The following is a 17,570-nucleotide window of genomic DNA, read 5'->3' as shown; positions in this document are numbered from 1 at the left end:
TGGTGGATGATCGTGTGAGCAGCTAGTATATGTCACAAGTCTTGGTTATGCAACGACTGATGCAGGGAGACAATCTCTGAAGAGTATGGATAATGGCTGGGGTCACCCATCTTGTAAAGAATGTCCCAGAAGAAGGCAAAGGCAAACCACTTCTCTGGAAAAGTTTGCAAGAATAATCATGGTCAAGGCCATGATTGCCTATGTCATAAGACATGGCACAGATGATGCTGATGATGAATGCTGAACCAATAAACAAAGAAGACTGCTGCAAAATGGGGAAATGACCATGATAAAGTGGGTTGATATCCTACTTTGAGGGATGGAGCATATCTCCACAACATTGCTTGAAACTGACCTATTCCAGCCAATCTATTACTAAAGTCCTCAAGCATTAACACTAAGTATTCCTCCATTGGACCTACTTATTTCACTCAAATGTCTTATTTCCATCTCTGTATAAATTATCATTATATTATTTATCTCTTAAATGTACAGCCCTATGAATGTGCTTGAAAACTGATTTTACCTGCTTGTATAAATTTACTTTGAACTTTGTTTATAAATCCCTCTCTGACATTGATCCCTGAAAATGCTTCCAGCCCATGACCTTTTGAGATACATGTATTCCTTTAATTCTGATTGAAACTTAGAGAATTTTAAGTGAATGCGAAAATCCGTGCATGAAATTCAGTCTACTTTTGATTCCAGGTGATGCTTACATTATATTTTTGGTCATGTCCTGTTTAAGCTCAGTTATGTTCTCAAATTCAGTCAAGTATAAACATAATAAGCAAAATGGTGGTGGTGGAAGTTGATACAATAATGGGCTGTATGGAAGAGAAAGGTTCAAAAGACAATAGAGGAAGTTTATATTAGGTCAAAAAAGTATTGTGGGCAGAAGGGCCCTGATTTTTCTGTATTGCTCTATGATCCATGTTCGATGTTCTGAGTTCAAATCTTTGTTACAGCCATTTGAGTGAAATGAGTAATTAAGATCAATTTGCGATTAACAATTTATGCTAATAAAGACAGTAATATTATTTGGTCTGCAGTCATTGCAACAACAATGTTCTGTATGTATCGGTAAACTTGTAAATTGGTTTATTATTGTCACATATAACAAGATTTTGACTTTGATTGCAAGTTCAAAATTTCCAATGCACTCTACCAACAGTGAAAATTAACTACTGGAGCTGTGAATTCGTTTGGGTACCAGATGGAATGATTTCTTTTCTATTCTTTCTTTACCTTTGATGACTCATGCTGTCTCAATATAACAGTGCATCCAATTTAATTTAAATTTATTATTCAGTCTCATTTGATTTATTATATCCCAATCAAAAATAGTTGTGGAGGTAGGTAATTACATTCTTTGTTGTTTCAGATGGACCTGTTCTGATATTTACATTAATCTCTATCACTCTTCCAGCCACTTACCCACCAAAAAGATTTAAAAATCAAAACATTGTCAAATCCCAGTGAGTGCTTAGAAATCCTGAGAGATCCACGTCTGCCTCACTTAGTGATATTCTCCCATGTTGGACTGAAATTCATCATAAGCCAATTTACCCATTCCTATGACAGTCACAGCATTCACTGGAATATTTATGATGCTCCTTTGTGACAGCTAAAAAATGTTTGTTAATTGTGTGTTGCGTAAAAATAACATCCAATAGTCCAGAAAACCTACCACTCCAGCATCATCAAAGTTTCATGATACTAGATCTACAGATTTACTGATTAAAAGTGAGGAACCTGATGCTAAGTAGAACCAGTCTATCTTTTTCAGCACATCAGTACTGCATTTAATGGTGAGCATATCCTGACTGGATGCATCATGGCAGGTATGTAAACACCCATGTACAAGAATGGAAAACCCTACAAAAAGTGGTGGATACAACCCAGTCCATCACAGGAAAAGCCCTCCACATCATTAAGCCCTAAAACAAAAAAGCAGCATCCATTACCAAGGACCCCTACCATCCACACCATGCTCTCTTATTTGCTGCCAATAGGAAGGAGGTACAGGAGCTTCAGAAACAATTATTACACTTCAGCCATCAGGCTCCTGAACTAGTGTGGATAACATTACTCACCTCAACTCTGAACTGATGCCACAAACTGTACAATTCATTATCTCAATGTTATTTATTTACTGAATTATTCATTTTTTTTTGTACTTGCACAGTTTGTCATTTGCACATTTGCTCTTCAGTCAGTCTTTGTACTTTTTTCATTGAATGTATTGTATTTCTTTGATCTACTGTGAATGACTGCAAGAGAATGAATCTCACGGTGGTATGTGGTGAGATATACACGCTTAGATAATCAATTTACTTTGAGTCCACCAATGGACTGGGTAGTCAGATGTTAGATGTTTGCCCAAAGGCTTCCATCTTTCATATATTTATTAAATCTGAGACTTACTGGAGGACTGATGGCCTGACAGGAGGCAGTTACAAAAGCAACTGCCAACTAACTAAATACATTCTACAAAATGTAATTATGATGCAACCACAAATGAACGTGAAATAGTGTGATTTTTCAACCTGCATGTCTCATATATAAAGCTAAAATTTATAAATGTAACAGGAATGAAAAAGAGCTCAAACCTGGGTGTGCTGCTTCATAGTGCTACAAATCAAAAGTGTTTGATAGAAAGTTATAATCACAAAGAACACTAATTAGTTTAACACAGCTTAAATTATGAATCAGATATTCAAAGTACAATATATCTTCATTTTTGTTAAAACCAATTGTTTCAGAAATAAATTTAGAGGAATTAAATAGAAATTTAAAATGAAATACCTGATCTTTCCAACTATGTGAGGCTCTGAGGAATGCCAGTCTGTATTCAGTTGCCCCACCTGTAAAATATACAGTGTACATGGATATGAACATAGTTGTATTAATAAACTTTTCTATAATTACGTCAAGAATATAAACAACTAAAAGCACAAAAGTAGTAATTTTCACTGTAGCTCCACAATTATTCTGGTGATGTTAAAACATTGATCCCAGATTAAAGTCACTGAAATCCACTTATAAACCCACTGTCTGCATAAGTTTAGCAGATGCAGAGCATAGCCATAAATCCATACATTATTGGAGTGGTCCCATCATGTCTACCTCAACCGTGTTTATCCGTCTACACTCTTCCCGTCTATTTGAATTAGATCCTTATCCTTCTTTACCTTGCCTATTTATCTGCCTATCTGAAATCCTTCAACAGAGTGATTATACCTGTTCCACCACCTCCTCCAGCATTATTTTCCAAGTAACAAACACTCTACTCTCTATGTAAAAAAAAAGTCCACTCAAGTCTTCTTTACTATTCTTTCCTCTTACTTTACCTATTACCTCCTACTTTTGATATTCCTAGCATGGGAAAAAAATCCTGGCTGTCTATCCCATCTATGCTTCATAATATTTTATAAACCTCCATTAGGATATCCCTCAGCTTCCTTCACTTCAGGGAAAACAAATGCATCCTGTACACTTATTAAAGTCCTCCACCTCAAACAACATCCTGGTGTATCTCCTCTGTATTATCAACATTGTGACCATTTTTCTTACCGTGTGGTGACCGGAAATGCACATCATTCTCTAAGTGTGGTCTAACTAGGGTTGTAATATAATGACCCAAACATTTTATTCTATGCCCCAACCTAAGGATACCACGTAACTTCTATACTCGAAAACTTCTGCAGCGGTGCTGTGGAGAGATTATGACAGGCTGTATCATTTTTTGGTATGGAGGATGGTGGGGGAGGGATGGCTACTGCACAGGATTGAAAGAAGCTACAGAAGGTTGTAAAATTAGTTAGCTCCAGCATGGGTTCTAGTCTCTGGAGTATTCAAGGTATTTTCAAAAAGCAGTGCCTCAGAAAGGCGGCACCTTTATTAAGGACCCCCATCACCCAGGACATGCCCTCCTCTCATTGTTACAGAAATTAACATGGCCAGGAAGGAGGTAGAGAAGCCCAAAGGCACACACTCAGTGATTCAGGTACAGTTTCTTCCCCTCTGCCAACTGATTTTTAAATGGACATTAAACCTATGAGCACTACCTCACTTTCTTTATTTTTTCTGTTTTTGCACTATTTTTCTTTTATAGTTAATATACATATATACTTACTGTTTTTGTTTCAATATTTATCATGTATTTTATTACACTATTGCTGTAAGTTAACAAATTTCACAACATATGCCAGTGATGATATTAAACCTGATTTTGTTCACCCTATCTTTCTGTGTCCCCCCTCCAGAGAACTATGGGTTTCAACGCCAAGGTTTCTCCATTCAGAACTATCCATTTTTGCCCTCCCATTTTACTGTGGCTGTCGAACCACTATTTGACTTCCCAAACATTGTGGCATTGCAAGTGGAATGTGTTCATTATTTAGAATATATCAGGATAAGTCCATCTGCCTACACACTGCTTGACTTTCCATCTGATCTATATCCTGCTTCAACCTTAGACGACCTTCGTTGCAATCAGTAAAACTAAATATTTTGGTGTCATCAGCAACTTTCTAATCATTCATCCCGCATTCAGACCCATCTTCGATGTATCACAAACATCAAGGGCCCCAAGACTGAACCTTACAGTACGCCACTGGTCTCAGTAAAGCATCCTTCCACCATGTTGAAAGGCATGGACAGAGTGGATGTGGCAAAGTTGTTTTCCATGATGGGGGAGTCTAGTACGAGAGGGCATGACTTAAGGATTGAAGGGCGCCCAAGCGAAGAAATTTTTTTAGCCAGAGGGTGTTGAATCTGCGGAATTTGTTGCCACCGGCGGCAGTGGATGTATTTAAGGCAGAGTTTGATAGGTATCTGAGTAGCCAGGACATCAAAAGTTATGGTGAGAAGGTGGGGGAGTGGGAAAAATGGGAGAATGGACCAGCTCATGATAAAATGTCGGAGCAGACTCGATGGGCTGAATGGCCGACTTCTGCTCCTTTGTCTTATGGTCTTATTATCCTCTGCTTCCTATCGTTGTTAATTTTAGATCCAATTCGCTAAATGGACTTGAATCCCCTAAACACTACTGTGCAAAAGTCTGGGCACATATACTGTATATAGCTAGGATGCATGACACTTTTGCAGAGTGGTAATTTTATATATTGCATTGTACTGCTGCCACACAAAAAAAAAATCATGACTTATGTGAATGATGAGAAACCTATTTCCCATGTGGGCCTCTATTGTGGACTGAGAGTCAGAAGGGGCAGGGAGAGGGGAATCACAGTTGCGAAATGGGGAAGGGAGAGGGAAGTGACCTTCCCTAGTGTCTCAAGGCTGGATGTGTCCGCACCTGCACCGCACTCCCCTGCGCCCCAGCATTCCTTTTCTGCCACGTGTCCCACATCCCTTTCACAATACTCCACCATCGCTACTCCCAACATTTTTGCTCCTGCCAGATTTCCCAAATTGCTCTTCACTCTACATGGTCAGGTACAGTATTATGCAAGTTTTCTGCACCTGTGCTTCATATGTGTGCTTCAGATTTTGCACAGTACTGTACCTTAGCGGTCTGGACTGATTGTTAAATAGCAGCACAGAGATGATATGGCTTTTGCATGGCTTTATTAAAAAAACTAAATTCAGTCATACAAACCACATATTCAACCATTCATGGATAAATGTGTGTAACAGCTGTGGCTCAATGATATAATGCTCAACTCTCCAAGAAGGGAAAAAATTACAAAAAGTAGCGGATATAGTCAAGTCCATCACAGAAAAAGCCCTCTTCACCATAGAGCACGTGTGCAGGAACACTCATTTTCAACTTTTATACAACTCAAGTTCTCAATATTATCTTAATGATTTATTTATTTATTTTCTGGTTGTTTGATTGCAGTTACACAATTTGCATTGGTTGTTTGTCAGTCTTTATGTGTAGCTCTTCTTTGATTCTATTGCATTTCTTTGTGTACTGTGAATGCCTACTAGAAAGCAAATCTCAGGGTGGTATATGGTGACATACGCGAACTTTGTTAATAAATTTGCTTTGACTGTCATGGTAGCATAGCAGTTAGCATGAAGTTGTTACAACTTGAGTGTTCAATTCTGGCACCATTCTGCAAGGAGACTCTACGTCCTCCCCATGGAATGCATGGGTTTTCGCCAGGACGTCAGATTTCCTCTTATAGTCCAATGACCTACCAAGGAGGTTGGTTGGTCATTGTAGATTGTCCCGTGATTAGGTTAGGGTTAATCAGGGTTGTGGGATAGTTGGGGTGGCACGGCTCAAAGAGCCAGAAAGGCCAACTCTGCACTGTATCTCTAAATAAAATAAAAGTAAATAAATAAAACTTTTAAGTTAGTGACTTCATGTTCCAGTTCAGAAATCTGCACAGAAGTGTTGAACTGATGGATATGCTGCTCATGAACTAAACTGTTAAACCAATTTGTGTGCAAACTTAAAGCACACGGTATTGGGCGTAAGGTATTGATGTGGATAGAGAATTCGTTGGCAGACAGGAAGCAAAGAGTGGGAATAAACGGGACCTTTTCAGAATGGCAGGCAGTGACTAGTGGGGTACCGCAATGCTCAGTGCTGGGACCCCAGTTGTTTACAATATATATTAATGACTTAGATGAGGGAATTAAATGCAGCATCTCCAAGCTTGCGGATGACATGAAGTTAGGCGGCAGTGTTAGTTGTGAGGAGGATGCTAAGAGGATGCGGGGTGACTTGGATAGGTTAGGTGAGTGGGCAAATTCATGGCAGATGCCATTTAATGTGGATAAACGTGAGGTTATCCACTTTGGTGGCAAAAACAGGAAAACAGATTATTATCTGAATGGTGGGCGATTAGGAAAAGGGGAGGTGCAACGAGACCTGGGTGTCATTACACATCAGTCATTGAAAGTGGGCATGCAGGTACAGCAGGCGGTGAAAAAGGCGAATGGTATGCTGGCATTCATAGCAAGAGGATTCGAGTACAGGAGTAGAGAGGTACTACTGCAGTTGTACAAGGCCTTGGTGAGACCACACCTGGAGTATTGTGTGCAGTTTTGGTCCCCTAATCTGAGGAAAGACATTCTTGCCATAGAGAGAGTACAAAGAAGGTTCACCAGATTGATTCCTGGGATGGCGGGACTTTCATATGATGAAAGACTGGATCGACTAGGCTTATACTCATTGGAATTTAGAAGATTGAGGGGGGATCTTATTGAAACGTATAAAATTCAAAACGGATTGGACAGGCTAGATGCAGGAAGATTGTTCCTGATGTTGGGGAAGTCCAGAAAGAGGGGTCACGGTTTGAGGATAAAGGGGAAGCCTTTTAGGACCAAGATTAGGAAAAACTTCTTCACACAGAGAGTGGTGAATCTGTGGAATTCTCTGCCACAGGAAACAGTTGAGGTCAGTTCATTGGCTATATTTAAGAGGGAGTTAGATATGGCCCTTGTGGCTAAAGGGATCAGGTGGTATGGAGGGAAGGCTGCTACAGGGTTCTGAGTTGGATGACCAGCCATGATCATACTGAATGGCGGTGCAGGCTCGAAGGGCCAAATCGCCTCATCCTGCACCTATTTTCTATGTTTCTTTGTTTCTATGTCTTCTCAGCTTGATGTAAAAAAAATCACATGGTACCTTTTACACAGACTAGAGGACATCTCCTTCATACTGTAGTCAATAATTATCCCACATCCGACTTTGATAAAGTACATTGCATATCATTCTTATTTTGAACTTTTGTTTGCAAATTGATTGCTTACTTCCTGGAATACAATAGTAAGCCCCTTTCAAAAGTTCTAGCTATAAACTACTTTCAGATGTCAAGAAGGAACTATGTACTGTAAATGAAAGACTCATTATAAATGATAATGCCTCCTCTTTATGTTTATTGCAGAAAGATAACTTGCTACTTTCAGAATGCAAATGAAATTTTACTGCCAGTTAATAGCAAAATGCACTTTCTGATGATAATATTGAAGCTTTAAGGATCCTTCATCAGACTGCATGCGAACATCTGAAGCCTTAATTTTAAAGTTGAAGAAGTTCCTTTTCTGATATGTATCATTATACTGGAGAGAGTTTCCAGCTGTTGCAGAATAGGATGACTTGCTTTAGGCTGTCTTTCATCAGAGACCAAAACTTTTTCTTTTTCCCCAAACCTTAAAATAAGTCTGGTTTGGCTCTTGCTGTGCTGCATGTTTTTCATTATGAAGAAAGTTAAACTATATATGTTATAATTTCTATTTTTTTACTGAACTGGTGGTCAAAGTGTGATGTTATTTGATGTCTTGTGATATACAGCTAAAATTTTTGACAACAGTAGTATTGTTTAACCTATTGCAAATACATTCATGCTTCATGATCTCAACCATGAACAGATACCCAAATACATGTACAGTACTGTGCAAAAGTCTTAGGCACACACACACACACACACACACATATATCACTAGGATGCCTAAATCTTTTGCATGGTACTGTACTGTATTTGTTAACATGCTGCAGAGAAACAGTGTATAGATTTGGCAGGAGCAAAGAGTGTAGGGAATGGCGAGGGTGGTGTGCTGCGGGAGGGGTATGACACAAGTGGCAGTGAAGGAATGCCAGGGGCAGGTGTGGTGCATGTGCAGACCCACCCAGCCCTGATGCAACAGGCAAGGTAATTTGATTTCAAACAACTGGTTTACTCATCATTACAAAACGTCTCTGCATCCCATCCCTTCCCTTCTCCCTCCCATTCTCCCAACCATGATTCCCCTCTCCCTGCCCCCTTCCCACTCTTACACAATAGAGACTCATATCAGAATCAGATTTACCATCACTCACATATATTACAATATTTTTTTCTGTGAGAGCAGTACAGTGGAATACATAGCATTACTACAGTATTAAGGAAAAGTCAGAAGTACCCTAGTTATACATATATGTGCCTAAGACATTTTGCACAGTACTGTATTTAATACATAGAATATAGAACATTATAGCAAAGTACAGGTCCTTCAGCACACAATGTTGAGCCAACCCTTTAATCTACCCTAAGATTAAACTAACCACCCCCTCCCAAAGAGCCCTCCATTTTTCTATCAGTCATGTGTCTATCTTAGTGTCTGTTAAATGTCCCTAATATATATTACCCTCCACCATCTACCATCGCCCCTGGTAATATATGCCACGATCTACAAAACTCTGTGGTAAAAACTTAACTCTGACTTCCTTCCTATACTTTCCTCCAATCACCTTGAAATTATGCCCTTTTTCTAGTGGATTTTAAAATAAAATAGAACTTTTGAAAATGCAAATGAGTGTAAGAACTTCACAAGATATGTGAAATGAAATTGCCTTAGCTTCTCAATAAAGTTAGAAAGAATTTCCAATTTGGCCTGAGTTCAAAGCAGTATAAACTTCGATAAAGTGGTTATATCCTGCCATTTTGATTAGACACCTGTTACGATCCCATAATGTACCAGCAGCAAGAGATGACAAATAGAGTCGGGTTTAAATATTAAAACAACTATATTAATTTACATCTACTCAAAAATACCAAAAAATAAATAAACTACTTTCTTAAACAGAAGTTAACATTGTTATGTGTCTATAGCTCACTTACAGTCAAACTTAGAACCCGTTCTTAACAAATCTTACTCAAGCACAGTCTTAAAGTGGCAGTCCTGAAAGTCCCAGTAATTCACGAAAAAAGTGAGAGGAGAGACTTGTGGATTCACAATGCAGTGACGAGACGATCACGGCGAATTCCAAAGATTCCACAGCTAGTGAACGAAGAAAGGGTGAGCAAAGATCCCAGCCAAGGAATACGGTTCTGAAGTCCATGAAGACTGATTTCACAAAATGACTTTCACGAAATCCACACCCATGGATCATACGAAGGACAAACACGTCTTCACAATGCATAGTGTACCGCTGAAAAACCCAATCCTTTGGGTTTGGGTAAGCATTAGACTTTACCCTTCTCGATCGTGAGGTGTTCCCGGATAGCTCGAAGCCTCTGATCTTCACTCTCTCTCTCCCTTTTCTTTGACTCCTTCTCAGAACTGTCCACACTTCTTTTATACCGTTGGCATATGTCATAAGGTAACACTTACAGAAACGAAACTGTGGACCCTCAGTAAAACGAACCTGGGGACATGAGATGCCCACAGTAAACGAAACTATGGACACGTAACACACCACATGGACACAAACTTGAGGCAATGTTTTCTTTACCAGACATTCAAGAGCTTGGAACTCTTGACCAGGTCATAGACCTTTTTACTCTTTGTTTCAGACAACTTGGATTTCATAAGATGATCCTCTAGAAATAAGATTTCTTAACTTCAGGGAAAATGTGGTCATGAATGATGCTGAGATTTCTTGATACTGTAAGTATATATTTTCACCAAGAAGTTAAGAGTTCTGCTTACATGGAATCCAGGACATATTGCCTTATACAGTCTGTAATATTTGCGTAGTCATAGGTAGCAGCATCTAGCAGAAATGTGCATCTGAAATCTAGGCACTGAATTGCAGTTAATAATTTACGTATTCTAGCACCTCTGCCTAAAACATATATATTATTAATTCAATTTCAAAGCTGAGATATGACTGTGCAATCCAGACAGACACCACACACAGCATCAGTATTATTATCATCTGATTAGTAGCCATAAAGGATTAGCTGTTCAGACTCAGGGCTACACATTCTCCTGCTGTCCTGGCAAAAATTGTGTCATTAACCAACATCAAACAGACTGGCACTGATTTTTTAAAAACTTTTGATGGGATCTTATTTATGTTGAAAATAGCCTTTATCTTTAATAACTTAATAACGATTATTGTATTCCCAGAATAATTTACTAGCTGTAATATCTTTTCAGACACCTTGAGATTGTAATAAGGTCCTACTAAACTACAACTTATTTTCTCTTTATTTCCATCAACGTTGGCTGTAATGGTTTTGGAAGAAAATGGGCTTTGGCAGTCATGACGTACTTCATGGTTGGCATAAATTTAAAGCAGAAAATAGTCTATAATTTAACAGTAATTAAACTGGAGCACAGCCACAATGTTCACTAGTTGCAGTAAATTTGAAAATGTCACATTGCTTCAGACTGAGGGGGATTGTCTGAAGCTGAAATTAAGCATTATGGCTAGTGCGATGAAAATAATTTTATACCGTGAATAGCCCTCAATTGCAGACAGCAGCAGTTGCTCCAGAAACTTTTTTTTTTATCACAGCTGAACTGAACATAACCTTGAAGTAAAAACAATATTTAATCTCATATTGATCAATACATGTTTTTTTTTTCTTCCACCTTATATTTAAACTAAAACTAAATGGATTTTTATTCATGATTTAAAATGCACAAAACTTGTATTACTATGTACAAATTAATTATGTGTGAAATGAAAGCATCTACAAAAAAAAGAGGTATAAAGAGTACCATTAGATTTTCTTGCCAGCGAAAAACATCATGTTGGTACCATTGTCACTTTTTACCCTTAATTTCACACACTGATAAGTGCCTGCCAAAGTCATATTTAAAATTATATAACCGGGCTTCAACATTCTTCAACCTGTCACCCTTGCCATAAGACTGAGGAACCATATGCAAAAGAATTCATTCTATTTTTTCAATGCAATGCAATATTGCTGCACTCATACATAATGCAATGGTGTTACCATGGTATCTCAGAAAACAACTATCTCAGTAAAAGCTTTTCATCTCCCCTCCACTGTTATGTGGAGGTTAACCTTTTGACTAACACAATTTAAAATCATGTGCAAAATAATAACCAACAATAATCAAAGTTGGTTAGCTATAACCTGATACTAATCAAGAAAAATCTCTCATGATGTAAAGTATGCATTTTATATTACTAATTAGCATCTAATGCTCTAGGCAAAACTTTTTCATTTTCTTCTCTTAACAGCATCAACCATGCCTGATTATGTCTTGGTCACCTTTGAATCCTCTATAAGATTTGAAGGGTTGTACCAGAAACTATCCACAATATCCCATGTCAGGCCTGACTGGGAGTTTGTAAAATGGAGACAAAAGACTACAGATGCTGGAATTTGGAGCGACAAACAAGAGGTTGGTGACTGAAGAGAAATGGATAGTTGACAGATGAAGCATCTCAATCTGAAATGTCATCTGTCCTTTTCTCTCCTCCCATTGGGTCACACTGACTTCCTCCAGCAGCTTGTTTGTTGTTGGGAAGTTGTAAAATTCCAGGACAATTTTTAAACATTTACAGAAGGAACACATGTTTCTTCATAAACATCTTCTCAATTTGTTCTCCCACCTTATAGGACTTGTAAATTTGACCATGATAGTTTGTCTGCTCACTTACATTATTAAAATTACATATTCTGTGTTACTTTTACCCACTTCATCTTCCAAGGGACTCTACAATTCATGCGCTCAGTATTATTTATTTGTTTATTTATTCATATTTTAAATATTTTGTCATCTTTTGCTTTGTTTGTCTGTCCTTATTTGTGTGTAGTTTTTCTATTGCATGTCTTTGTACTACTTTGAATGCCTGCAAGAAAATGAATCAAGGTGGTATATGATTACATGTATGTACTTTGATAATAAATTTACTTTGAACTTCGCTCCTCCTAAAATACACCTCTTCATGCTACTTTGCGCAGAACTCCATTTACATCATGCCTATACGCAATTAAATCAACCTGAAATCCACAATTATCTTCATCTATCTCAACTGTGTTGGTAGTGATAAGACTAACACCAAAACTGATGCCTGGAGAACATCTTTATGAATTACCACACTGCAAGATAAAAACAGTATCTACTGCCATTCTCTCCAACCTCTGAGCAAACATTACATCCTCGATGTCGTTTTGTCCTTTATATGATGAGCCATTCTAATAATATTTTCTCTGCCAGTGCCCAGGTCTCATCACATGTAAAGTGCTAGTAGAATTATATTATTTACTTTTTAACTTGTATCGCAAATGCACCTTATGCTAAATGTCAATCTCTATTTATTTATTTATTTGGATGCAGCATGGCCTTTCTTGCCCTTCGAGCTGCACCACCCAGCATCCCCGATATAATGCTAGCCTACTCACGGGACAAGTTACAACGACCAATTCATCTACCAGAGCCTTTGGGGTGGGAGGAAACGGGAGCATACACAGAAAACCCATGCATTCCACGGGAAGGAGCACAAACTTCTTGCAGATGATGTTGGAATTTAAATCCAAACTGCAATGCTCCATGCTGTGATAGCATCGCACTAACCGGTACACTAACATGGCACCTTTGTTCTGGAATATATTTTTTTTTGTTAATTTATATTCTGCAGCATATGTGGTGTATGTGATTTGTGTGTACTGTGTTGCTTCATTTGCTGGTATAATTTTCATTGGCAGAAAAAATAAATGGGCAGACTATTATTTAAATGGGGAAAGAATTCAAAGTTCGGAGATGCAACGGGACTTGGGAGTCCTCGTACAGGATACCCTTAAAGTTAACCTCCAGGTTGAGTCAGTAGTGAAGAAGGCGAATGCAATGTTGGCATTCATTTCTAGAGGAATAGAGTATAGGAGCAGGGATGTGATGTTGAGGCTCTATAAGGCGCTGGTGAGACCTCACTTGGAGTACTGCGGGCAGTTTTGGTCTCCTTATTTAAGAAAGGATGTGCTGACGTTGGAGAGGGTAGAGAGAAGATTCACTAGAATGATTCCTGGAATGAGAGGGTTAACATATGAGGAACGTTTGTCCGCTCTTGGCCTGTATGCCTTGGAGTTTAGAAGAATGAGGGGAGACCTTATAGAAACATTTCGAATGTTGAAAGGCATGGACAGAGTGGATGTGGCAAAGTTGTTTCCCATGATGGGGGAGTCTAGTGCGAGAGGGCATGACTTAAGGATTGAAGGGCACCCATTCAGAACAGAAATGCGAAGAAATTTTTTTAGTCAGAGGGTGGTGAATCTATGGAATTTGTTGTCACGGGCAGCAGTGGAGGCCAAGTCATTGGGTGTATTTAAGGCAGAGATTGATAGGTATCTGAGTAGCCAGGGCATCAAAGGTTATGGTGAGAAGGCAGGGGAGAGGGACTAAATGGGAGAATGGATCAGCTCATGATGAAATGGCGGAGCAGACTCAATGGGCCGAATGGGCGACTTCTGCTCCTTTGTCTTATGGTCTTATGGTCTTATAATTGAATGGCGATGTACTTGAACTTGTACTGCCCACTGAGAGTTAGGGACTTTGTATTTCAACACAAAGCAAATGCAACATCCTTGAACACCTGAATTTGGAAAAAAGCAAATATTTTCTATTCTTCTAGTCTCTTTTCAATGCACCTGTTGACCTATGTTACAGGAACTGTATGATCCCATGACAAGTTGCAAGTTGTAAGAGCCTGATACATCAGTGCCTGAGACTATATAAGATGTTTGGTATGGCGGGAATGAGATCTGGAATAATAAATTGTGATAGAATGAAAGAAACATAAACCACAAATATTATATTGTGCTTTTGCATAACTAGGTTCCCAACATAGCATACCGGTTAGCATGACACTATTGCAGCTTATGGTAATGGTGTGCAGAGTTCAATACTGAAGCCGACTTAAGGAGGTTATACATCCTCCCTGTGAATGTATGAGTTTTCCTTGGGTGCTCCAGTTTCCTCTCACATTCCCACATTCATTGCAAATTGTCTTGTGATTAGGCTAGGATTCAATAGGTGGGTTGTTAGCCAGTGCAGCTCTTTGAGCCGGAAGGGCCTGTTCCATGCTGTATCTCTAAATAAGTAGGTGAATCATTCCCTTACACAAATTAATGATGTACTAACCACTTACTCACGTTAGCATAATTATCAACGTCCCACAATATAGAGGATCTGAAGGTTAACTTAGGAATAGCTTGTGTGAAAGATCTGGTCTTATTGCGCAGCCATGTTTGTAAAAGCCCAGCAGAATAATGTTGCAGGCAAGCCTTCCAAAAATATCGGAAATAGAAGACCCCTGCATCTACTTTTCTTTATTAGCTGTCTATTTATTTGAAGGTAAACAAGACGGCAGCAGTTGAAGATGATATCATAACCGCAAATATCATTCTGAGTGATCTATTAGGGTGAATTTACATTGATTCCAAGATTACAACAGATTCAGAGACCTGAAGCTATGGTATTGATTGCAGCGCCGCAATAACTTATTTTTACTGCCTGGCTTAAAATTGAATTTCAAGGCTAGAAGAGAGACCTCTGCTCCAACATGGTTATCAGATGAATTAGATACGTTTTGGCAGTGTGATTGTAAGGTCCACATTCTGAATTAATCGCTCAACGTATGTGCAGTTCCATAAAGTGACTGTGAGCTCAAAAATCATTAAAAATATCACAGATTTGGTGCTGATCTGGACTGTCAAAGCAAGGTACTTTGACATTATCTTATCATATCTCTACACCTCTATGTAGCACCTCACATCTACTAATCACAAAATATAATGGCATAGAGGAAAATCATTGGGTTGACACACCCTCCCTCTAGATACCTGGAGCATTCTTATAATATTAATTTTCCAGTCCTCTGCCCATTACCAACCTTCAATAGTATTTAGAGAATGGATATAATAATTTAAGTTGTGATGCCAACTGTTTATGTGGCACACCAAAGAGAGTGTTTAATGCTCTGGTAACTTCACTGTAATTATAATTTTATATTGTCAAAACAGATTGCTTGGAAAAACGGTAGAAAAGTTCTAAACACTTGGTGAAGTGGACCAATTAAGATCCCAGTGTGCATAGAACAGTAAAAGAACATTCCCTTTGACCCATGATACCTGTGCTAAATATGATGCTAAATTAAACTAAATCTCTTCAGATTTTACATGATCCATTCGCTTCCACTTCCTGCATATTTATGTGTCTGTCTAGGTTGCTTAAACAGCACTATCGAATCTGCTTCCAGCACATTTCAGGCAGCTAACATTCTATGGGAAAAAAAAACTTCCCTGCACGGCTTCTCTAAGCTTTCTCACACTCACCTTAAGTTCATGTCTTCCAGTACATAGTACAGTGCCAGACCACTGGCCCATGTTGTGCTGCCATATTTAAACCTATTCAATGACTGATCCTGCCCTTCCCTCCTGCACATCCCACAACTCAGTTGTATTTCCATACATGCGCCTGCTTAAGAGTCTCTTAAAATGTCCCTCTTGATCAGCCACCACCCCTGTCATTGCATTCCAGGCTCCTAACACTCTCTGTGTAGAAACCCTACCTCTGACATCTTCCTAATCTTTTACTTCACTCACCTTAAATGGATGTCCTCTGGTATTGGTCACTGATTCCCTGGGAAAAGGGTACTGGCCAACCTCTCTGTCTATGTCTCTCATAATCTTATACATCTCTACCGATCCTTCTTTGCTCCAAAGAAAAAAGCCCGAGCTCACTCAACCTTTCCAGAGATTAAAAATAATTGACATTTAAACACTGAGAAAAAATTCCAACTGTCTACATTATCTTTGCTTAACATAATTTTATAGAATTCTATCTGTTCTCCTTTCAGCCTCTGACGCTCCAAAGAAAACTATCCAAGTTTGTCCAAACTCTCCTTATAGCTCATATCCTCTAAATGAAGCTGATTCATGGTACATCTCCTCTGCACCCTTTCCAAAGCCTCCACATTCATTCATTATGTGCTATGTCATATCATATAGGCAATGATGGTCTTTCCATGACCATGGTAGCTCTTGGCAAATTTTTCTACATAAGTAGTTTGCCATTGCCTTCTTCTGGGCAATGTCTTTTCAAGATGGTGACCCCAGCCATTATCAATACTCTTCAGAGATTGTCTGCCTGGCATCTGTGGTCACATAACCAGGACTTGTGATCTGTACCAGCTGCTCAGACAACCATCCACCACCTGCTCCCATGGCTTCACGTGACCCTGGTTAGTGGGGATATGCAGGTGCTACACCTTGTCCTAGGGTGACCAGCAGGCTAGTGGAGGGAAGAAGCACCTTACAGCTCCTTTGGTAGAGACGTATCTCCACCTCACCACCCTAAACCCTTCACATCCTTTCTATAAGGGAACAAACAGAATGTAAATACAAATTAGAAAGTAGTTTTTGTGCAGAAAAGTATTTCCACCACTCTTAATGTCATAGTTTTTAGTACAATGCCAATCCAACATCAGTCATGGAATAACAAATATACTCTCCCTTGAAACAGTATTCCCTTGTCATTCCTTTTACAGTCCAATATTATAACTGTCTTTCTTAGCTGCTTGGATTGGAAGACCATAAGACATAGGAGGAGAACTAGCACATTTGGCCCATCGAGTCTGCTCCACCATCTGATCATGGCAGATCCACTTCCCTCTCAACCCTATTCCTCTACTTCTCCTCGTAGTGACCTTTCACATCCTGACTAATCAAGAACCTATCAAATCTGCCTTAATACACCCAACGATCTGGCCTCCATAGATGCCTGCGGCAATGAATTCCACAGATTCACCAACCTCTGGCTAAAGAAATTCCTCCTCATCCCCATTCTAAATGGACGTCCCTATATTCTGAGGTGGTGCCCTCTGGTCCTAGACTCCCCCACTACAGAAA

The 17,570-nt window shown here is 39.0% G+C and overlaps 1 protein-coding gene across 1 annotated transcript in view; it reads right to left on the bottom strand.

The window, feature by feature from the left end:
- Positions 1 to 17,570, bottom strand: part of LOC140201014 (protocadherin gamma-C5-like) — a 260,472-nt gene that overhangs the window by 180,316 nt on the left and 62,586 nt on the right. The window contains exon 3 of the mRNA XM_072264650.1: positions 2,809 to 2,867. Within this exon, the coding sequence (XP_072120751.1) occupies positions 2,809 to 2,867 (59 nt within the window). The remainder of the gene's footprint in view (positions 1 to 2,808; positions 2,868 to 17,570) is intronic.

Source organism: Mobula birostris, chromosome 7 (assembly GCF_030028105.1).
Source record: "Mobula birostris isolate sMobBir1 chromosome 7, sMobBir1.hap1, whole genome shotgun sequence".
Taxonomy (NCBI): Eukaryota; Metazoa; Chordata; class Chondrichthyes; order Myliobatiformes; family Myliobatidae; genus Mobula; species Mobula birostris.
Note: the sequence above shows the minus strand (reverse complement) of the source record. Positions and strands in the feature narration are given on the sequence as shown.